General features: G+C 45.0%; 1 protein-coding gene across 2 annotated transcripts in view; it reads right to left on the bottom strand.

Moving 5' to 3' along the window:
* Positions 1 to 2,551: 2,551 nt before the first annotated feature.
* Positions 2,552 to 23,545, bottom strand: part of RPE65 (retinoid isomerohydrolase RPE65) — a 28,601-nt gene continuing 7,607 nt past the window's right edge. For both annotated transcript variants that reach the window (XM_040360728.1, XM_040360730.1), the window contains 11 exons: positions 20,203 to 20,310; positions 19,830 to 19,971; positions 17,668 to 17,815; positions 15,364 to 15,445; positions 12,347 to 12,479; positions 9,868 to 10,007; positions 6,343 to 6,472; positions 6,102 to 6,216; positions 4,509 to 4,603; positions 4,316 to 4,427; positions 2,552 to 2,734 (listed from right to left, as the gene is read on the bottom strand). In XM_040360728.1, coding sequence (XP_040216662.1) covers positions 2,583 to 2,734; positions 4,316 to 4,427; positions 4,509 to 4,603; positions 6,102 to 6,216; positions 6,343 to 6,472; positions 9,868 to 10,007; positions 12,347 to 12,479; positions 15,364 to 15,445; positions 17,668 to 17,815; positions 19,830 to 19,971; positions 20,203 to 20,310 — 1,357 coding nt within the window. In that variant the 3' untranslated portion in view covers positions 2,552 to 2,582. The remainder of the gene's footprint in view (positions 2,735 to 4,315; positions 4,428 to 4,508; positions 4,604 to 6,101; positions 6,217 to 6,342; positions 6,473 to 9,867; positions 10,008 to 12,346; positions 12,480 to 15,363; positions 15,446 to 17,667; positions 17,816 to 19,829; positions 19,972 to 20,202; positions 20,311 to 23,545) is intronic.

The following is a 23,545-nucleotide window of genomic DNA, read 5'->3' as shown; positions in this document are numbered from 1 at the left end:
GCGACGTGGCTCCCAAACAAAATTGGCGTCCTTTTTTCCCCACAAATAGAGCTTTCTTTTGGTGGTATTTGATCACCTCTGCGGTTTTTAGTTTTCGCACTATAAACAAAAATAAAGCGACAATTTTGAAAAAAATGAATATTTTTTTACTATAATAAATATCCCCCCAAAAATATATAAAAAAAAAGATTTTTTTCCTCAGTTTAGGCCGATACGTATTCTTCTACATATTTAAAAAAAAAAAAAAATTGCAATAAGCGTTTATTGATTGGTTTGTGCAAAAGTTATAGCGTTTACAAAATAGGGGATATTTTTATGGCATTTTTATTAATATTTTTTTTTTACTAGTAATGGCGGCGATCAGCGTTTTTTTTTCGGTACTGCGACATTATGGCGGACACTTCGGACACTTTTGACACATTTTTGGGACCATTGGCATTTTTATAGCGATCAGTGCTATAAAAATGCATTGGATTACTATAAAAATGTCACTGGCAGGGAAGGGGTTAACACTAGGGGGCAGGGAAGGGGTTAAGTATGTTCCCTGGGTGTGTTCTAACTGTAGGGGGGAGTAGCCTCACTAGGGGAAATGACTGATCGCTGTTCATACATTGTATGAACAGACGGTCAGGCATTTCTCCCCTGACAGGACCGGGAGCTGTGTGTTTACACACACAGCTAAGAAAAAGGTTCCTGTACTACTTTGGGGGCGATTCGGGGCGACTTGCATTCACTTCAATACTGAAGTCATTTTGCAAGTTGCCTCTCAAGACGCCTTGAGATTGCCTTGCCGAGTCGCCCCCAAAGTCGTGTCGCCTGTGTGTAAACCGGCTCTTCCTGTTTTGTTATTTTTTTAATTCATGAAATTCTTTTCTTTTCTAAAAAAGCATTAAAAAAATTGTTGCGCAAATATGTGTGACATAAAAAATTACAACTTCCCCTAAAAACATGGACGTAGCCTTTATGGTGGTTAATTGCTTAAACTATTTCCTGAATTGCACAATCCTGTCAGCAGGGGGCACTGTTTGTCCATCAGACTCTGCTATAGACACGCTTGTGAAGTTCATTGACAGTAAAAGTTCATTGAGTGATATATAAAATAACTTTATTGACAAAAGAAAAAGGTAACTAAATAACATTATCTGGCACAAGATGCATTTTATTTCTGTGATGGACTAGGCAGAACATTAATACACCCCGAGCGTGACAACTCATTCCATAAGAAGATGCTGAGAGTTGTCAGGGGGTCTCATTACACCGGGCTGTACTGTACACACATTCACATACGTGATACAACAGGCTCCACTAAGGACCAATTTGTGTTCTCCATACCAATCAGATTCTTTTGCCGTGGGAAAGGGAGAATCTGATTGGGTGCCATGTGTAGCCAGGACTGTTCCTCCATTGTACGGTATGTCACCAGAGAAACAAACATTTACCTTTTGGGGGGTCTGCTTATAAATGTTTTCACACAATATTTACCCAAGAATGTGTGAACGCTGGGTGAATCTTGGGCAGGGCCGATCCTAGGGTCACAGACGCCACAGATATAATACAGGAGATGGTCAGAGACTCCAGACATACTACAGGAGATGCTCAGAGACTGCAGATATAATACAGGAGATGGTCAGAGACTCCAGACATACTACAGGAGATGGTCAGAGACTGCAGATATACTACAGGAGATGGTCAGAGACTGCAGATATACTACAGGAGATGGTCAGAGACTGCAGATATAATACAGGAGATGGTCAGAGACTGCAGATATAATACAGGAGATGGTCAGAGACTGCAGATATAATACAGGAGATGGTCAGAGACTCCAGACATACTACAGGAGATGCTCAGATACTGCAGATATACAGGAGATGGTCAGAGACTGCAGATATAATACAGGAGATGGTCAGAGACTCCAGACATACTACAGGAGATGCTCAGAGACTGCAGATATAATACAGGAGATGGTCAGAGACTCCAGACATACTACAGGAGATGGTCAGAGACTGCAGATATACTACAGGAGATGGTCAGAGACTGCAGATATACTACAGGAGATGGTCAGAGACTGCAGATATAATACAGGAGATGATCAGAGACTGCAGATATAATACAGGAGATGGTCAGAGACTGCAGATATAATACAGGAGATGGTCAGAGACTGCAGATATAATACAGGAGATGGTCCGAGACTGCAGATATAATACAGGAGATGGTCAGAGACTGCAGATATAATACAGGAGATGGTCAGAGACTGCAGATATAATACAGGAGATGCTCAGAGACTGCAGACATACTACAGGAGATGGTCAGAGACTGCCGCTATGGAAGGAGGAGGGAGGGAGGGAGGATGGACTTGGGCAGGAAACACAGCCTCTCTCCTCCTCCTCTGATCAGCTCTTGTCAGTTGGCCGGTGGAGAGAGCTGCCTCTGGACACAGACAAGAAGAAGAGGAGGAGTTGGAAGGTGAGCACTCTGGCACTTCAGCGTTCCCCACCTCTGTGGCAACTGCCCAGGATCGGCCCTGATCTTGGGGGGGGGTGAAAACATTTAAAAAAATGGACCCTTGTGATGTGATCATGTGTTTAGGCGTTCTTGAACATCCCGTGAAACGTGACGGGAATGTCGATGTCGACTTCGGCTCTGGCGATTTCACTCATGTCTTTGGCGTCCAAAATCAGCATGAAGGAAGGTTTGTGCCCCACACCTGGGCAAACAGCGATGCTGAGCAACACACCTACCAAATAAAAAAGTTGGTGTATTAAATTCAATTAGATCAAAGATTGTATGCAAACCCAAGAACAAATATGATCCAGCCAGTAACACATTTCATATCCTAGAGCAGTGATGGTGAACCTTGGCACCCCAGAAGTTTTAGAACTACATTTCCCATGATGCTCCTGCACTCTGCAGTGTGGTTGAGCATCATGGGAAATGTAGTTCCACAACATCTGGGGTGCCGAGGTTCGCCATCACTGTCCTAGAGTGACAATGCTCACTCATTGTACTTTATCTACGGACGAGCAGCACTGTTGCTATAATGCAGGACTACAGAACTCCTCCCCATCACCACTACATGTGGGGGAGGTGTTCTGTAGTTTACAGAGAGGATTGGGATCCATGTACAGTGGAACCTCGGTTTAAGAGTAACTTGGTTTGAGAGCGCTTTGATTTGCGAGCAACTTTTTTTTTTTTTAATTCTGACTCTGTTCGCGAGTGTTGACTCGCAAGACAAGCAGAATTCAAGCTAAATAGGCCTGCAGTACCTCATTTGGCCTGAGGTACGGAGGCGAAGAATGCCGAGCAGAGCTGAAAATAGGCCTGCAGTACCTCATTTGGCCTGAGGTACGGGGGCGCAAGAGCAGAGCTGAAAATAGGCCTGCAGTACCTCGTTTGGCCTGAGGTACGGGGGCGCAAAAGCCAAGCAGAGCTGAAAATAGGCCTGCAGTACCTCATTTGGCCTGAGGTCCGGGGGGGGCGCAGGAGCCGAGAAAAGCCGAACATTGGCCTGCAGTACCTCATTTGGCCTGAGGTACGGGGGCGCAGGAAATGAGCCGAAGTGTCCTCAGACCTTTTCGACGCTCTCTGGCGCCCACCCACCTCTGGCCGCATTTGGTATTGCATCCCATTGAAGTCAATGCGGAACAAATGATTTTCGTTTCCACTTCAATGGGAAAACTCGCTTTGATATGCGAGCACTTTGGATTACGAGCATTCTCCTGGAACGGATTATGCTTGTAATCCGAGGTTCAACTGTAAATGATAACACTTAGTACCGAAGAGCCAGAGTACAGAACAGTCAGTTCACTAGATTTCTGGAAGGATCAACAGTGTTTTTTTTCCCATTTAAAGTGTTACTAAACCTACAACAGTAAAATCAGTCTGTATATGCAGTAAAGCATGCTTGTTATACTCACTGTGGAACCTAAGGGGGTAATTCTGCACACTGTGTAAAAAAGGCTGTTAGATCCTTTCTTCTCTGATCCTCCCCTTCTTCCACTGTCCCCAATTCATCTTCTGATAAAACAGAGCCTTTGGGGTACTCTGCATATGCTCAGTTTGGTGTGTATTGCTGGCAGAATGCATGTGATCGGCACAGGGCCAATCGGCACAGTCCAGAGCCATACAGCCTCATAGGGCAGTCAGAGGAGAATGAAAACTCCTCCTACAAGCTTTAACCAGACACTGCTAGAAGTCACAAGACTGCTATATACTGCTGATGAGAAAAGGTAATCATGAATTGCTTTCACTTTATAGATCACACCTACAAATCTCATTATAACATAGTTTTTTTTTCTTTTTTTTTGTTCATTATTACCGTCATCCTCTCCTGTGGCATCTGGCGATTCTACAAATATCGGCTCGGAGGGGTAGGTGTTGGGCTCTTGCCATACCCAAGTTTCTTTGGTTTTAACATTCAGTTTGGTGAGCTGCAACAACATAAAATCCTGTTAGCAGAGCTCCGCGGGGGCGGGCCTACAGGGCAGGGGGCAGTGATGAGTGACGCTTACCCTGTCCGGAATAAAATTGTTCAGACCCAGTGCATAGGCAAAGGAATAATCTTTTCCGGCGTACTTCTTATAATTTATCTGTGGGAATTCAAAGGCTGTAAAGATAATCAAAGCTTCAGAAGGAGTTGTAGTGATAAAGAAACACATTTCGTATAAGGTAACTATGTTTTTTCATGACATACACAGCCTCTGCTTCCTTCTTAGGAGTACTGCACAGCAATCGAGTATTGCAGATCATCTTGTATCACTGCGAGTCTACAAGACAGGGGGCTAGATTCAGGTAGCTGCGCTTGATCTTACGGCGGCGCAGTGTATCGTATTTCCGCTACGCCACCGCAACTTACAGAAGCAAGTTCAGTATTCACAAAGCACTTGCTCCGTAAGTTCCGGCGGCGTAGCGTAAATGCGGCCGGCGTAAATCCGCCTAATTCAAATGTGGAAGGGGGCGTGTTTTATGTTAATGTGTGATGACCTGACGTGATTGACGTTTTTTACGAACGGCGAATGCGCCGTCCGTGTACATATCCCAGTGTGCATTGCTCCCGAGTACGCCGCAACAACGTATTGGTTTTCGAAGTGAACGTAAATTACGTCCAGCCCTATTCGCGAACGACTTACACAAACGACGTAAAAATAAAAAAATCGAAGCGGGAACGACGTCCATACTTAACATTGCATGCGCCTCATAGAAGCAGGAGCAACGTTACGTCAAAAAAACCTTACGCAAACGACGTAAAAAACTACCGACGGGCGCACGTACGTTTGTGAATCGGCGTAACTAGGTCATTTGCATACTCTACGCCGAAAACGACGGAAGCGCCACCTAGCAGCCAGCTTGAGAATGCACCCTAAGATACGACGGCGTAGGAGACTTACGCCGCTCGTATCTTAGCCTAATTTAAGCGTATCTGGTTTCCAGAACACGCTTAAATTTACGCCGGCGTAGATTCAGAGTTACGACGGCGTATCTACTGATACGCCGCCGTAACTACTACGTGAATCTAGCCCAGTGTATTGCAAAATGCTTGTTAACCGCGTTTCTCGCAATCCAAGGTTCCACTGCGGCCCTCCAGCTGTTGCAGAACTACAAGTCCCACGAGACACTGCAAGTTGATTACAGTTATAAGCAGGGGCGGACTGACCATTGAGGCACTCGGCACTGCCTGAGAGCCCCATGCCACTAGGGGGCCCCATCAGGGTTGCCAGGCTCAGTAAAACCAGGGGCAGTATTTTTTACATCTGTCCCTGATATGTCCGAAACCGACATCCCGAGTTTCTAGCTGCCCCGCCTCTGCACTGCCTCCTGGCGTGGTGGCCATCTGTAAGCCCAGTGGCCCCATAATCTTCTATTGCCCGGGGGCCCCATAAGTTGTCAGTCCGCCTCTGGTTATAAGCATGACTCCGAAAGGCAGAGGCGTGTATTTCCTCAACAGCTGGAGGGCCACAGGTGGAGCACCCATGGTTTAACCCTTCCCTACTCTATCCTAACAAAAGTTTTTGCCTTCGCATACACTTTACACTGACCACGTTCAAAGAATATCGTTACCCTTTAAAGTTCCACGCTGTGAAATAAGAATTACAGAAATCACCAACCTTGACGTGGCCCTGAGAAGAGAACCTCGGGCTCCAGCCAGATGGTGTCATCGCTGCGCAGGGTCGCTGTGGCGGTTGTGTACGGTAAACTGACCAAGTTCTTCCCCACGTCATTCTGCGCATCAGAAAAAGTAGTAGTAGTAACTTATCACAATCTAATGGATCTACTGCTAATCTAAATCCAGTGCCTCGCTTCTATTTGTTTATCTCCTGAAATAGCAGCTGTTCCGGAATACTTTACCTTCTGGATATCGAGAGGCAGGACGTATCGGCGTGCTTCCGGCTGTGGCGCTTTGTCCGCGAGCCTTTTAATCTCTTCCCAGTTTTCACGCAAGTTGGCCAGATACAGATAGTTGTAGATGAACTCAAAGCTGCAAGAGAAACAACCAGACGTTTTGGTCAACTTTCAGAACTGCTATAGAATGGATGACGCCGTCTGGCAGGGCTGCTAATAGAAATCTAGGGGCCCCGTACAGCCTACCTGACAGGGCCCCCCCATGCTGAAAATATCAAATATGAAAGGCCACAGCCAAGATGCTATGCTTTGCAGCCATGGCAGAGATTACACCCCTGTCAAACAAGACCCATTCAAGTGAACAGGGCCTCCATCAGGGTGTTACAGGCATTACACCTGTAAGGGGCCCGATGGGGCCCGGCTGGCCCCCCTCCCGTTTTTTTTTTTGCATTACATCTGTAAGGGGCCCGATGGTTCCCAGGGGCCCGGCTGGCCCCCCTCCCGTTTTTTTTTTTGCATTACACCTGTAAGGGGCCAGATGGTCCCCAGGGACCCTTACAGGCCTGGCTGGCCCCCTCTCCCTTTTTTTTATTTATTTAAAACAAATTATTTATTTTTTGCATTACACCTGTAAGGGGCCCAATGGTATGGTCCCCAGGGCCCCTTACAGGCCGGGCCGGCCCCCCTCCCGTTTTTCTTTCTTTCAAATTACACCTGTAAGGGGCCCGATGGTCCCCAGCCCCCCCCCCCCGCTTATTATCTCGCGTCAGGAGAGAAGAGATTACACTTGTTTTTTTTATTTGTCAGCACCCCACCCCCCGGGTTCTGTGTAAGGGGTGGGGGGTGGGGTGTTATGGCTGCCCTGCAAGTGAACAGTGCTGCTCTGTAAGCGCCCTGCAACCTTGTGCAAAGCATGCTAATGCAGTGCGCTAGTGTGGGGGTTAAAGCAGGTGGCAAAGAGTCTAAATGTGCACCCCCAATAGATAGGCACTGATCGCTCACTGTGTTCATTCAGGAAAGGTGTGTTAAATCCATATGGTGAGCTCCCCCTCTCATCCAGGACTGTTTTAATGCATGGGCAACACTGGGCACTGCCCAGGGGCCCTAGGTGCATGGGGGCCCCATGATAAGCTCTCATTACATCATACTTGCCAACTGTCCCGGATTGGCCAGGACAGTCATGTTTTTTACTAAGCCGTCTTTTTTAGAATGTCCGTGTCCCAGGCAGCGTCCCTAAATCTGTTTTGTGCCTTCCTGATCCCCCCTGTACTGTGCCATTCCGATTTCCCCCCCTCTTTGGGTTGATTAGTCTTTGATTTATGGCATGTTTTAAAATCGATTTTATTGAAATTACTAATGAATATATATTTAATTCCATCCACGTTTTATACTTAAATTCCTGAGAGCAGATGCATAAATTGGGTAAGGCTGGTAGGGGCTCCAGTGCATTACTTTGCCCAGGGGCCCATGATGGCATTAAGATGGCCCTGCTGTCACTATCCTAAAATGACCCCCCTGTGTATCCTCAGCAGCTGCCAGTGGGAGAGGAAGACGGTAGCACTGTGGTGGAGGCACATAGGGGTCCCAGACAGCAGAGGGAAGGGGGTGAAGATATTAGAACCAATTCCCCCGCAGCGCAGCTAGTAGAAACCAGCAGTGCTGCGGGGGGGATCCACAAGAGTAACAAGTGTCAGCAATAAGGTGGTATAGCCGGCCCTCCTGCTCAGCAGGTGCCCGCCCCCCCCCCCCCTTTTAAACTGATGGGGCCCGGTACATAAGGGCTGGCTGTACTGCCTTTCAACGGCCTTCTTGTTTTGGTATTAATACTTAGACCCGGGGGATCATGGAGTCAAAATTGGAAATGCCCAAAAGGTGCAGAAGAGCCTTATACTCAAGGCAAACAGCTAAATGAAATGATGAAGTAGATATACGGTTTGGGGCTGTTTTACCTGCCAAAAAGTTTGTATGTCTTTGTCCTAAGATTAAGGCTGGGTTCACACTGCAGCACGGGTTGGCTCACAGCGGGGGTCCGATGCGTCCCAATTCACCGTTTCAGGTCTAATTTCAGCCCGAACTTTTGGCTGAATTAGAACCCGAAAGGGATCAGAAGACGCACAGGACTCCTGTGCAATTCGCTCCGGAGATACGTGATCCGGGCTCCTTAGAGAGCCATTCACAATCTCATGACATGCGAATTGGATGCAGAGAAACCTTGCATGGGGACTGTGTACTGGTGTGCTCTACATGGTGATTGTGTACTGGTGTCCTCTACATGGTGATTGTGTACTGGTGTCCTCTACATGGGGGATTGTGTACTGGTGTCCTCTACATGGGGGATTGTGTACTGGTGTCCTCTACATGGGGGATTGTGTACTGGTGTCCTCTACGTGGGGATTGTGTACTGGTGTCCTCTACATGGGGGATTGTGTACTGGTGTCCTCTACATGGGGGATTGTGTACTGGTGTCCTCTACATGGCGATTGTGAACTGGTGTCCTCTACATGGGGACTGTGTACTGGTGTCCTCTACATGGCGATTGTGTACTGGCGTCCTCTACATGGGGACTGTGTACTGGCGTCCTCTACATGGGGATTGTGTACTGGTGTCCTCTACATGGGGATTGTGTACTGGTGTCCTCTACATGGTGACTGTGTACTGGTGTCCTCTACATGGTGATTGTGTACTGGTGTCCTCTACATGGGGGATTGTGTACTGGTGTCCTCTACGTGGGGATTGTGTACTGGTGTCCTCTACATGGGGGATTGTGTACTGGTGTCCTCTACATGGGGGATTGTGTACTGGTGTCCTCTACATGGCAATTGTGAACTGGTGTCCTCTACATGGGGACTGTGTACTGGTGTCCTCTACATGGCGATTGTGTACTGGCGTCCTCTACATGGGGACTGTGTACTGGCGTCCTCTACATGGGGACTGTGTACTGGCGTCCTCTACATGGGGACTGTGTACTGGCGTCCTCTACATGGGGACTGTGTACTGGCGTCCTCTACATGGGGACTGTGTACTGGCGTCCTCTACATGGGGACTGTGTACTGGCGTCCTCTACATGGGGACTGTGTACTGGTGTCCTCTACATGGGGATTGTGTACCGGCGTCCTCTACATGGGGATTGTGTACTGGTGTCCTCTACATGGGGATTGTGTACTGGTGTCCTCTACATGGGGACTGTGTACTGGTGTCCTCTACATGGGGATTGTGTACTGGTGTCCTCTACATAGGGATTGTGTACTGGTGTCCTCTACATGGGGACTGTGTACTGGCGTCCTCTACATGGGGGATTGTGTACTGGTGTCCTCTACATGGGGACTGTGTAGTGTACTGGCGTCCTCTACGTGGGGATTGTGTACTGGTGTCCTCTACGTGGGGGATTGTGTACTGGTGTCCTCTACATGGGGATTGTGTACTGGTGTCCTCTACATGGGGATTCTACAGATGGAGATACAACTATTCCAAAATGTTTTGGTCCATCAGCCCCCTCCTAATAGAAAGAGTAAAAAAAAAAGAACACATTACCCTTTCCAGCAGCACAAATCCACTATTAGAAATCCATTGTCTTCATAGGTGTTGATGTGGTGGAAAATGTTGAACGCTGAGGTTCTGTATTTTATATTAAGATATTCCCCAATGTGCTTTTCAGCTACGTGCATCCAAACCTACATAACATAGGAGAAGAGTTATATATTCTATCCATACTTACAGAACACCATCCATGCCTACATGACATAGGAGAAGAGTATATATTCTATCTATACTTACAGAACACCATCCATGCCTACATGACATAGGAGAAGAGTCTATATTCTATCCTTACTTACAGAACACCATCCATGCCTACATGACATAGGAGAAGAGTATATATTCTATCTATACTTACAGAACACCATCCATGCCTACATGACATAGGAGAAGAGTATATATTCTATCTATACTTACAGAACACCATCCATGCCTACATGACATAGGAGAAGAGTATATATTCTATCTATACTTACAGAACACCATCCATGCCTACATGACATAGGAGAAGAGTATATATTCTAAGTTTTTTTTTTCTTTTTTAAAGTGTATTTTGTGCGTGTACTCGAGAGAGGAGCCGGACTGCAGGAGTTGGGAGTAGGCAGGCCTCCCCCAGAGGCAATCTGCCACCTTTATATAAGGGAGTGAGAGGATTAGCCCGCTCAACCAGCCCCGTTAGTCCTTCGCCTCTCTTTTTAGAGACCGCGTGGTCAAAGTGCGTGCATGTTAACCCAATTTCGAGTGTGTGTAAGTGTGGTGGTTTTTGTGGAAGGGGGGTGGGCGTACTAAGCGCAGGCTTACCTTGCATAGCACACCCACCGGGAGTCGGGCTGAGACCACCAAACTCAATTCACATGTAGCCGAGACCGGGATCCGAACCTCTAGCTGCAGAGGTGAATGGCTTGTCAGCGCAGTGCCAATCACGTTGAGCCACCGCAGCTCCCTAGCCCGCCGTAAGTTTGTGCGGGCGTAGCGTATCTCAGATACGCTATGCCGCCGTAACTTAGTGAGGCTGGGGCTGGATTCACAAAGAACCTGCGCCCTAAGTTACGGCGGCTTATCGTAAATCTGCTGGCGTAAGCGCGCAAAATTCAAATTGAGAAGAGGTGGGCGTGTTTTATGTAAATAAAACATGACCCCACGTAAATGACGTCTCTAACGAACGGCGCATGCGCCGTCCGTGAACGTATCCCAGTGTGCATGCTTCTAATCACGTCGCAAATAGTCAATGCTTTCGACGTGAACGTAATTTACGCAAAGCCCTATTCGAGAACGACTTACGCAAACGACGTAAAATTTGACGCTGTCCCGACGTCCATACTTAACATTGGCTATGCCTCATATAGCAGGAGTAACGTTACGCCGGAAAAAGCCTTACGCAAACGACGTAAAAAAATCCGCCGGGCGCACGCACGTTTCTAAATCGGCGTATCCAGCTCATTTGCATATTCTACACTGAAATCGACTGAAGCGCCACCTAGCGGCCAGCGTAAATATGCACCCTAAGATACGACGGCGTAGGAGACTTACGCTGCTCGTATCTTAGCCTAATTTAAGCGTATCTGGTTTCCAGAATACGCTTAAATTTACGACAGCGTAGATTCAGAGTTACGACGGTGTATCTACTGATACGCCGGCGTAACTGTCTCTGAATCTAGCCCTATATGTTCTATTTATAACTACATGAAAATGGGTTGGAGAGGTGACCGGATTGGCCGCCGAGGAGGAGACCAATTGTGTGTATGCGGCATTAGAGGCGCCTCTCTTCTCTTTTATACTCAGTGGCTCCTGCTGGATCCCCTTGTGGAGGCTTCCATTTGTGGATGGACATTTTATGGTTACACAACTTATCACATTGCTATAATCTTTTTATATGGACTATAAACTGAAGGACTTATGAATAAATGGTTGTGGAACGAATCATCTGAGTTTCCATTATTTCTTATGGGGAAATTTGCTTTGATATACAAGTGCTTTGGATTACAAGCATGTTTCCGGAACGAATTTTGCTCGCAATCTGAGGTTTTACTGTAATAATAAAGGTGGTTGAAGGTTTTTTTAGATTCCGGGGGAATATGAAGCAGTCATAATACTGTAACCTCAGAGATTGGATTGCAGAGGACTGTAGTGTCTACTTTGATTTCACCTGCTCTGTATTCCCCGGGAATCTTCCTGCAAGGACGGTGACATCATGCAAGGATGGTGACATCATGCAAGGATGGTGACGTCATGCCAAGTGATGTGGAGGACGGGTTACTATAAGTATAAATCTAGATTTTTCTACAGCTTTTTACATTATTAGGGGATTAGTAATGGGGGAAAGGAGGGGGACGTTTTATAGAACTTTGCATTTTACTGAAAGGTCGGCTTTAAATGAGAAATAACAGATTAAAAGGAAAACCATCAAACTCCTTCGCTAAGAAGTTGTGTTCAGTTTCGATTTTTTTTTTCTATCTTCTATATTTCTCAGACTCACCCCCATGGTTTCATGGGACTCGAAGCAATCCATGTAGTTGGCCCCCCAAATACTCCACGCCGAAAGGAACTTAAACAGATTAATCTTCACCGGCTGTTCTACGAAGACTATATAATTTGGCGACAATCCGAAACTGCAAAACAGGTAACAAGAGGTGATCAGTGAACTGTACCGCTAGTGGCAAGACCTCATCTACACCATGCCTGTATACACTATATTGTCAAAAGTATTGGTACGCTTGCCTTTACACACACATGAACTTTAAAGGCATCCCAGTCTTAGTCCGGATGGTTCAATATTGAGTTGGCCCCGCCCTTTGCATCTATAACAGCTTCAACTCTTCTGGGAAGGCTGTCCACAAGGTTTAGGAGTGTGTCTATGGGAATATTTGACCATTCTTCCAGAAGCACATTTGTGAGGTCAGACACTGATGAGGACGAGAAGGCCTGGCTCGCAGTCTCCGCTCTAATTCAGTGGCAGCTGGTGGTATTTTTTTTGGGGGGGGGCAAACAATCCAGGGGTTGGGCTTGGCCCCTTAGTTCCAGTGAAGGGAACTCTTAAGGCGTCAGCATACCAAGACATTTTGGACAATTTCATGCTCCCAACTTTGTGGGAACAGTTTGGGAATGACCCCCTTCTGGTTCCAACATGACTGAGCATCAGAGCACAAAGCAAGGTCCATAAAGACATGGATGAGCGAGTTTGGGGTGGAGAAACTTGACTGGCCTGCATAGAGTCCAGAACGCAACCCAATAGATCACCTTTGAGCGGAGAATGTGAGCCAGGCCTTCCCATCCACATCAGTGTCTGTCCTCACAAATGCTCTTCTGGAAGAATGGTCAAACATTCCCATAGACACCCTCCTAAACCTTGTGGACGGCCTTCCCAGAAGAGTTGAAGCTGTTATAGCTGCAAAGAGTGGACCAACTCAATATTGAACCCTACGGACTCAGACTGGGATGCCATTAACGTTCATGTGCGTGCAGGGCAGCCATCAGGAATTATGGGGCCCCTTACACAGCTTCAGGCATGGGCCCCCTGGAGCAGAGAACCGGGGGGGTGCTGTCGTCTGAAATTGAGAAGCGGGGGGCTGCTGCGAATTGAGAAGGGGGGGCCTTTACAAAGAAAATAAAAATATATATAAAAAAAGGGGGGGACCTCTGGGCCCTTTAATGAAAAATAAACAAATATATATATATATATATATAAATATATACAAATTATTTTATTTTTTTATAAAAAGAAATTACAAAAAAGGGGGGTTGCCATCCGGGACCTCTGGGCCCTTTAATAATAATAAAATTAAAAAAATAAACCTCTGGGCCCTTTAATAAAAATATATATAAAAAAAATAAAAATAAACATTTATAAAAAAAAAAAAAAAAAAAAGGGGGGTTGCCATCCAGGGCCCTCTGGGCCCTTTAATAAAAAAATAAAAAATAAATAAATAAGTATATATAAACAAAAATAAACATTTATAAAAAAAAAAAAAGGGGGGTTGCCATCCAGGGCCCTGGGGACCTCTGGGCCCTTTAAAAAAAAAAAGTATATATAAACAAAAATAAAAAAAGAAACATTTATAAAAAAAAGAAAGGGGGGGGGGGTTGCCACATGGGGCTCTGGGGACCTTCTGAGCCCTTTAATAAAAAAAAATACAAAAAAAATAAAAATATATATATATATAATATATATATATAAAAAAGAAATTAAATATATAAAATAATAGGGACCTCTGGGCCCTTTAATAATAATAAATATATATACCTATAAAATAAATAAAAAAATATATAGAAAAAATATTTTTTTTTATAAAAAAAGGGGGGTTGCCATCCGGGCCCTTACAGGTGTACTGCCTGTACCCCCCTGATGGTGGCCCTGTGTGTGTGTAAAGGCTGGTGTCCCAATACTTCTGACAATATAGTGTATATAAAAAGAATGTAAGATGATGAAACTCTCATGAATAAGTTTTTATAACGAAACATGTCGGGGTATTGCCATACAGTCTAATTTTACTAGTGAGTGCTGCGTTTTTGGATGCAGAGTGCGTTTGAAGTTTTTTATTTAAGTGGATGTGCAGCTGCATCTGACAGAAGTCCATGGCACCGTGAGTAGGAGAATTGGTTTCACTTTTTCTCGCTGATCGGGGGTCCGCCGTGACCGCTTCTCACCATTTTGACGTTTGAAGGAGTTTCTTGATGTGATATTCTGCTGTTTTACAAGATTTTGTTTGTGAGTGCACTGTTTGAAGTTTTATTTTGGTGTGCTATTAAACCTTTGATGGTATCACACTATTTGCACTTCTTTTGTCTCTCTCTGACATATATGTGGAACTGATTGGATGTCATATTTGGATTACATCTTTATTGACGGGAACAACTACATCTGATAAGGTTTTTTGTGCCAAAACACGAGAGTGTGAGGCATACCTATCCGGTGAGTGTCCATTTGATGGGGGAGGAGTCACTGAGCACTGTCGGGTGTGGTGGAAGTTTTTGGAAAAATTTGAAGATCGCAGGATCCTTATACACATGAACTTTGCTTTGTTTGGCCACGTTCTAAATTATTTTTAAAGACTGTCTCTTGCACTTTCAGTGCGTTCACTTCACGTTTAAGTCAATCACGGGTGTTTATTATTACAGTCACAGTTTAGTGTTTATTTCTTAAACTGGATATATTTTGTTTATTATCACTGTATATCATTACATATGGGTTGTAGTAATGTATTTTATATAGTCAAATATGCACAGTTATTTGATAGCGCTGTTTTAATTTGTTGACACTCCTTAGAGAGTTTCATCATCTTACATTCTTTTTGTTCACTTATTATCTTCTAAACAGCAGCTAGGCATCATCCACTCCTCCACAGGCGCAACGGTGGGCGACTTTTTAGGGCGCATTCTATAGATCACCCATTGTTACTATCAATATAGTGTATATAAACCTTTTTTTTGTCAAACTACATAGCCAGGTGTACAGAAAATCGGGATCACGTGTTATATTATGAATGCTCCGCTCACCTGTGAACATAGGATGGCATAAATCTGTCACTACAAGGAAACTGGACAACGACCTTGGATTTTGTCACGGGATCTTCTTTGTCTGAAACGTAAAACAGGAAATGTTTTTCATTTTATACATTCTTTGCTTTACAAAGAAACATTTAAAACTCAAGCTTAATGGGGGCGTGGTCTGGAGCTGCATGTAGCAGGACGTGCAGAGTGAGAGCTCCGCTCGAGACTCATCCTTTTCAACCGATCCTGGGGGATTTATTCCCTGCCAAAGACCACCTGAACGCTCTACTCACTCGCAGGCGACCATGTCCCCAACTAAAAGGTCTGGGGCTATCGCCAAAATGGCTCCATTCCGCCACGACGAGCAAGATCCTAAGGAGGAAGATGGCAGCCGACTCTTCTCGTGTGGATGGAGCTCAGGCCTCTGGAGACACAGCCAGAGTGCTAGAGGCGATCGCTCTCTGCCAATCCACTCTAACAACCAGAATCGAAGAGGTAACGATTGATATCTCCCTAATCCGGCAGGATATCCACAAGCTCCGCGAGCGGGTGACTGAGACGGAGCGCCGGGTCGGCCACGTGGAGGAGGGCCTGCATCCCCTCCAGGTTACCACAGAACAGCTGCAATACCAACTGAATGCGGTCTTATCCAAGCAAGACGATATGGAGAATCGCCTACGAAGATGTAACATGCGCTTCGTGGGCATCCCCGAGAGGGCGGAAGGTGCGGATCCCCCTACCTACCTTAAAAACCTGCTGGTCAAGACGTTTAGCAGGGAGGCCTTCTCCTCAACGTTTGTGGTGGAGCGTGCGTATCGCCTTGCTGCAGAGTGCAGGGGTCAGGAGTGGGTAATGTACAGAGTGCAGGGGTCAGGAGTGGGTAATGTACAGAGTGCAGGGGTCAGGAATTAAAAGAATGAAGGGGTCATGAATGGGTAACGTACAGAGTGCAGGGGTCAGGAGTGGGTAATTTACAGAATGCAGAGGTCAGGAGTGGGTAATGTGCAGAGGTCAGGAGTGGAGGTTAGGTAAATGTATGATTTTTGAGGAAAGGCAGAGTAATCCTCTGTGCCATGATTCCGGAAAATAAATAAAAGTCCTGGCCTTTTATTTTATTTCTGGGAATGGCGGCATGGAGAATTACTATTTGCTATTTCTTGCGCTGGTTTGAATTTTCCATTGAATAAAAATACCAAAGTAACGATACCATATTTGGCCACTAGATGGTGCTAAGTATTATAGGAGTTTGCTATGATACTTAGAACCATCTAGTGGCCAAAATTCAGTATTGTCCATATTAAATAAATAAAAAACATTATATAGAATATACAGGGCCACCATCAGGAATTATGGGGCCCCTCACACAGCTTAAGGCATGGGCCCCCTGGAGCAGAGAACCGGGGGGAGGGAGAGGGTGGTGCTGCCGTCTGAAATTGAGAAGCTGGGGGGGGGGGTGGCTGCCATGAATTTAAAAAGAAGAAATAAAGAAAAATCTATAAAAAAAAAAGGGGGACCTCTGGGCCCTTTAATGAAAAGAAATAAAAAAATATATATTTTTTTTTAAAAAAGGGGGGGTTGCCATCTGGGGCCCTGGGGACCTCTGAGCCCTATATAAATACAAATTATTATTATTTTTTATAAAAATAAATTACAAAAAAAGGGGGGCTGCCATCCGGGACCTCTGGGCCCTTTAATAATAAAAAAATAAATAAACCTCTGGGCCCTTTAATAAAAAATAAATAAAACCAAGAAATAAAAAAATATATATAAAAAAAGGATTTTTTTTTTATAAAAGAAAGGGGGTTGTCATCCAGGCCCCTGGGGACCTCCTGACCCCCAAATAAAAATAAAAAAAATGTCCCTAAATTGTCCCTAAAATAAAAATATAAAAAAAAAATTCTATAAAAATAAATAAAAAAAAGGGGGGGGTTGCCATCCGGGGCCCTGGGGATCTCTGAAAAAAAATGGGCCTTTAATAGAAAATAAAATAAAAATATATAAAAAAAAAAGAAAAAAGAAAAAAGGGGGGTTTCCATCTGGGGCCCTGTGGGCCTCCGGGTCCCTGGGGACCTCCGGACCCCTTACAGGTGTACTGCCGGTACCCCCCTGATGGCGGCCCTGAGAATATAGCCTAATAACATTAGTTTTTTGTGCCACATTTGCCCAGAACGAATGTACATGAACTTTCACTGGAGGAATTGCTATGCACACTTTTTGACTGTCATTTTCTACCCCAGTGAATACAGAGTGCGTATTCCATCCATGTACCAGAGCAGACCCCCATAGTCTGTTCACTTATTGGGGACGTACCTGCCTGCAGAGGGGGAATTTTGATGACATTATAAGCGAAGGCGAAATGCTTCCCAAAACAATTGCCGATGTTGTAGACCGTGCCGTCGTTCTCGATGTGCGGGTGTGCCGTCACCCCGTTGATGGAGATGTAGTTGGAAAGATCTACCTGAAAGTCAGACAGCAAGCGACAAGGTTATCGATGACTAATCGCAGTGACTCACGCTGCGCATTTTGCCCCGCCATTCAATGACATTTCCAGAGCCATCCGCATATGTTTCCTTCTTCCATCATAAAAAACGGTCGTTTAAATTCACAGTCACGCTCCGGTTCACATTACTTTCCTAATTAGTGTGAAAAACAAATATCCCATAATTCTGGAAAAGGTTCACATGAGTAATGACAAGGCTCAAAGGGGACGTGAGGTCTCTTCAATGAGCCTTTCAGATATAGGCTAAAGAGAACCTGTCACATGACTTGTAACACAATGGCTACCCTATTAAAGCTGCCCTTTGTGGTCTGAACCTGAAAGTTAGCTGTCATTGCTGAGACATTGAGCTACTGGCAGGAGGTTCTCCATCCCCGACCTTGGCAGGGATGCTTGAGCCAATGACATTGGCATAGGCATGCGCAAAGGGCGTGCCAGGTGTGCCTGGGCACACCCTAAACACCCTGTGCTGTGCAGGTTTCCCCTGCTGCTTGGCTGCAGAGAAAGGGACTGGGGAATCTCAGGGGGGTACAGGCATTACACTTGTAAGGGGCCCGATGGTCCCCAGGGGCCTGGCCGCCCCCCCACCCCACTTTCGTTACCACAACCTAAAGCTGTGTAAGGGGCCCCAAAATTTGTGATGGCTGCCCTGGTGTATATTTGTACTTTGATGCACTTCGCAGTTATCGGTGTATTATCGGTATTTGCACCACTTCCGGGTTCAGATCCTCGCGGGGAATCCAGCCTGTGACGTCACCCGCCCGCTGTCTTCTGGGAAACACTGTTCCCAGGAGAGAGCGGGGACCAGTGACGGGGCGCCACGATCCTCGCGCATGCGCAGTAGGGAATCGGGCATTGAAGCCGCAAGGCTTCACTTCCTGGTTCCCTCACCGAGGATGGCGGCGGAAGCAACAGAGGACCGAGCGATTGCTCGCGGGCGCGCTGGACAGGTAAGTGTCCATTTTTTTAAAGTCAGCAGCTGCCGTATTTGTAGCTGCTGGCTCCGCTTTAATAAACCTATTTCCTGATAATAAAATAATAATATATAATATATATATAGCTCCCTCTACTGGCTAATCTACAAATCTCTTAATTTATTATAACAAAAATATGGAAAAACAACCAGTTTAACCACTTCAGCCCTTAAAGTGAGGCTATATATATATATATATATATATATATATATATACACACAGGGCCAGATTCACAACCGAGATACGACGGCGTATCTCCAGATACGCCGTCGTATCTCTGTGTTGCGCCGTCGTATCTATGCGCCTGATTCCTAGAATCAGTTACGTATAGATTTCCCTTAGATCCGACAGGCGTAACTGTGTTACACCGTCGTATTGTAAATGCATATTTACGCTGGCCGCTAGGTGGGGCTTCCGTCGAATTCCGCGTCGAGTATGCAAATTAGCTAGATACGCGAATTCAAGAACGTGCGCCCGGCCGACGCAGTACATTTACGCCGTTTACGTTGGGCTTTTCCCGGCGTATAGTTACCCCTGCTATATGGTGGCGTAAGTGCGGCGTACCAATGTTAAGTATGGCCGTCGTTCCCGCGCCGAAATTTGAAAATTTTACGTCGTTTGCGTAACTCGTCCGTGAATGGGGCTGCACGTAATTTACGTTCACGTCAAAACCAATACGTCCTTGCGGCGTATTAGGAACAATGCACACTGGGAGATTTCCATGGACGGCGCATGCGCCGTTCGTGAAAAACGTCAATCACGTCGGGTCACACAACATTTACATAAAACACGCCCCCCTGTTCCAAATTTGAATTAGGCGGGCTTACGCCGGCCGATTTACGCTACGCCGCCGCAACTTACGGAGCAAGTGCTTTGAGAATACAGCACTTGCCCGTCTGAGTTACAGAGGCGTAACGTAAATCAGATACGTTACGCCGCCGCAAAGATACGCGGATGTACCAGAATCTAGCCCACAGTATATATATATTTTATGAACGTACCTTTTTAATGGTCTCTAACGTTTCTGGATCCACCTTTGTGATGAAATTGGTTTCTGTGCAGGCGTAAAAGTCCTCGCCAACGGGGTAGATGTTGACCAGGGCATTGTCCGTCACTTCTAGCCCTTTAAAGTAAGAGAAAAACCTGCAAGACAACATCGCAGTCACTCGCTGTCCATAGGAGGCAATCCATTTTACATTTTGTCTCTGGTTTGCACTGTATAGTCAATATTGAATTAAATATTATATAAAATAATATATATAAATAATAAAATATATAAAAAATAATAATACATATAAAAAATATTATAACATTTAAATAAAATAGAATGTAAAATTGAATAGTCAATAGTTTGACATCATATATCCCACTCACCTGGAAAATATGTTTTTGCAGGGATCAGGGTAAGCAAATGTTCCAAACTCTGTGATGACAATTCTTTTCTCAGTCATGGCCCTGACATATGCATCAGTCTTTATAAATCTGCAAAATAACATTAAAGAAATATTGAAGCATATATATATATATATATATATATATATATATATATATATATATATATATATATATATATATATATATATATATATATATATATATATATATTAATATATTATTTAAAGTAGAACTAAAGGCAATGCTTTCTTTTTTCATTTTTGGAAAGAGTAAGGGATACCCTTACCCTGATAACCTTGTTGAAGTCACGTGACGGTGTGACAAAACGCCTCAGGGTGGAGCTTGCAACGTAATTTCTCAAACCCAGAAGTGGGTGTGTGACTTTCCTATGATGGAGTGCCTATCAACTAACTTTAAGGGGGCAATGCTGTGTATGTATATATATATATCACACATATATATATATATATATATATATATATATATATATATATATTTATTTTTTAACAGAAATGCTGCATATATACATTTTTTGGGTTAACAAACGCTTTAATGTAGAAAAATGAAGAGGGTTTAATGCTACTTTAAATTTACCATTGGAAGGATTGTGTTATATCTGTTCAACAAGTGAAAAACACATCCTGTTGATCCTGAATTGCGCTGCTGTCCTGTGCACTCCGCATTGTGGTCACAATGACCAGCCCTGTCCAGTTCCCCTCGATGAATTCACAAAGTGGATTAATATCCTTTTTGGCTACTGAGAAATATATTTAAAACGGTTGTATACCCCCCCCAAAAAAAAAACCTGCAAGGCAAAGGCATAATGAGCTAGTATGACTAGCACACTAGCTCATTATCAATTACTTACCTTAGATCCAAGCCCCCGCAGCGGTCCTCAGACACGTCCTACGTCGCCGCCATGATACCCAGAGTGACTTCCGGGTATCGCCGCTCTGGCGCTGTGACTGGCCGGAGCAGCGATGACGTCACTCCCGCACATGCGCGCAGAACTGCACGATCCCCGCGCATGCGCACATTTACTGCACTTTCCGGCAGGCTCTCATTCAAGAGCCGGCACGCTAACCATGTAGGTTATGGAGATATTGCAAGCACCTACAGGTAAGCCTTAATGTAGGCTTACCTGTAGGTGCAAGTAGGATATGAGCGTATACAACCTCTTTAAAGAGTAACTCATTAAAATGCAAATCAATTTAGAACTTTTTTAAAATGCATTTTTCAGGAAATTTTTGTTGTTGTTCTGTCTCTCACTGTTAAAATAAACCGACCATTAAAATTATAGACCGACCATTTCTTTTGTCAATGGGCAAACATACAAAATCAGCATGGGAACTAATACTCTTTCCCTGTAGGATAACATGCTGGGGGAATTTACTGGCTGCTACTCTGTAAAAAAAAAACATCCAGTGTCCATGAGGCCTCAACTAGCTGCTGTACTTGCAGGGTTCTAATGAGGAATGTGGCAGGGTCTGTATCCCTTTAGCTGTGGTGCAGCTGTGCAAAGTAACCAATCAGCTTCTAATTTCAGCTCAAAGTGTTTGTTAACCCCTTTTAGTAAGTCACTGCCAGCCCCTCTATTAGAGGCTGGCATAGCACACTATGTAAGTTGTTTTAAAAACCGAGCATCCTGAATATCGATTTAGAGCTCTCTTCAGGCCGGTCACATGACTCGCGGCCGCTTTACAGCTCTGATGGATGGCTTATGCGGGAAGGGCCGTGATCTTCCTCTGAAGTCAGCCGGGGAGGTCACGTGGCCACTCGTCTCCTCCCGCAGAAGCTTTGTCTCGTAGCTGTAAAGCGGCCGCGAGTCACGTGACCGGTCTGAAGACAGCTCAAAATCTGTATTTAGAATGCTTGTTTTTTAAAACAACTTAAATAGTGTGCTATGCCAGCCTCTAATAGAGGGGCTGGCAGTGACGATTTTATGTTTTTTTTTTTTTAAAGAATAGCGGCGGGGCGGGGGGGGTGGTTTAGGGCGGGGCATGGTGGAGATAGACTATAGAGATAGAGAAGGCGCTGACAGGCAGGAAGGAGGGGGTGAGAGGAGAGCAGAGGGGACAGCAGCGTATGATGCAGGGACGCACTCTGACCACGGTGGTCAGGGCTCAGCAGCCCTGATTTCCGTGGTCAGTATAGAGAGGGCATACAGGAAGTGGCAGATTCAGGCAATTTTTTTTACAGTTTAGAGGGGGGCAGAGAACACAGCACAAGCACTTTGCTGTGTAATCTGCTTTAAGGGACCAGGATCTGTATTTATTTTTTTTCGTGTTAACAAACTCCACTTCAGGACCGGCTCACGTACATATATGTCGGCAGTTTTAAGATGGATATCTCGGTAACGTCAGCAGCTGCTGCCACAACTGAGATATCTATCTTTTCAGTGAGCGGTCCTGTAAACGATAATGGTGGTCTCCGCGTTGGATTCGCCGCAAGATCACCGTTATCGGCGGCGGGAGAGGGGCCCCCCTTCCTGCCGCTTTCCCATGCCCTCTGCCGCTTACCAGAGACGTCGGTAGCGGCGGAGGCGATCGGGTCCCTGTTCTTCCTTGGTATGGAGACGAGTGAGGGGAAGATGTCCCCCACCCGTCTCCATACCATATCAGGGCGGAAGTGGCATCAAAACGTCACTTCCGCCCATGCGTCTTAAAGGCACTTTTTTTGTTGTCATCTTTTCAAATGACAATTTTTTTTTTATTGCATTTTAGTGTAAATATGAGATCTGAGGTCTTTTTGACGCCAGATCTCATACTTAAGAGGACCTGTCATACTTTTTTCTATTACAAGGGATGTTTACATTCCTTGTAATAGGAATAAAAGTGACCTATTTTATTTTTATTTTTTTTAAGCAGTGTAAAAATAAATAAAATCAAGTAAAATAAATAAGAAAACAATTTTTTTTTTTTTAAAGCGCCCGGTCCCGACGAGCTCGCACGCAGAAGCGAACGCATATGTGAGTAGCGCTCGCATATGAAAACGGTATTTAAACCACACATGTGAGGTATCGCCACAAATGGTAGAGCGAGAGCAATAATTCTAGCCCTAGACCTCCTCTGTAACTCAAAAGATGCAACCTAAAGAACTTTTTAAACGTTGCCTATGGAGATTTTAAAGGGTAAAAGTTTGACGCCATTCCACGAGCGGGCGCAATTTTGAAGCGTGACATGTTGGGTATCAATTTACTCGGCGTAACATTATCTTTGACAATATAAGAAAAAAAATTGGACTAACTTTACAGTTGTCTTTTCCAAAAAAAAGTGCGCTTGTAAGACCGCTGCGCAAATACGGTGTGACAAAAAGTATTGCA

Source organism: Rana temporaria, chromosome 7 (genome assembly GCF_905171775.1).
Source record: "Rana temporaria chromosome 7, aRanTem1.1, whole genome shotgun sequence".
In the NCBI taxonomy this organism is placed as follows: domain Eukaryota; kingdom Metazoa; phylum Chordata; class Amphibia; order Anura; family Ranidae; genus Rana; species Rana temporaria.
Note: the sequence above shows the minus strand (reverse complement) of the source record. Positions and strands in the feature narration are given on the sequence as shown.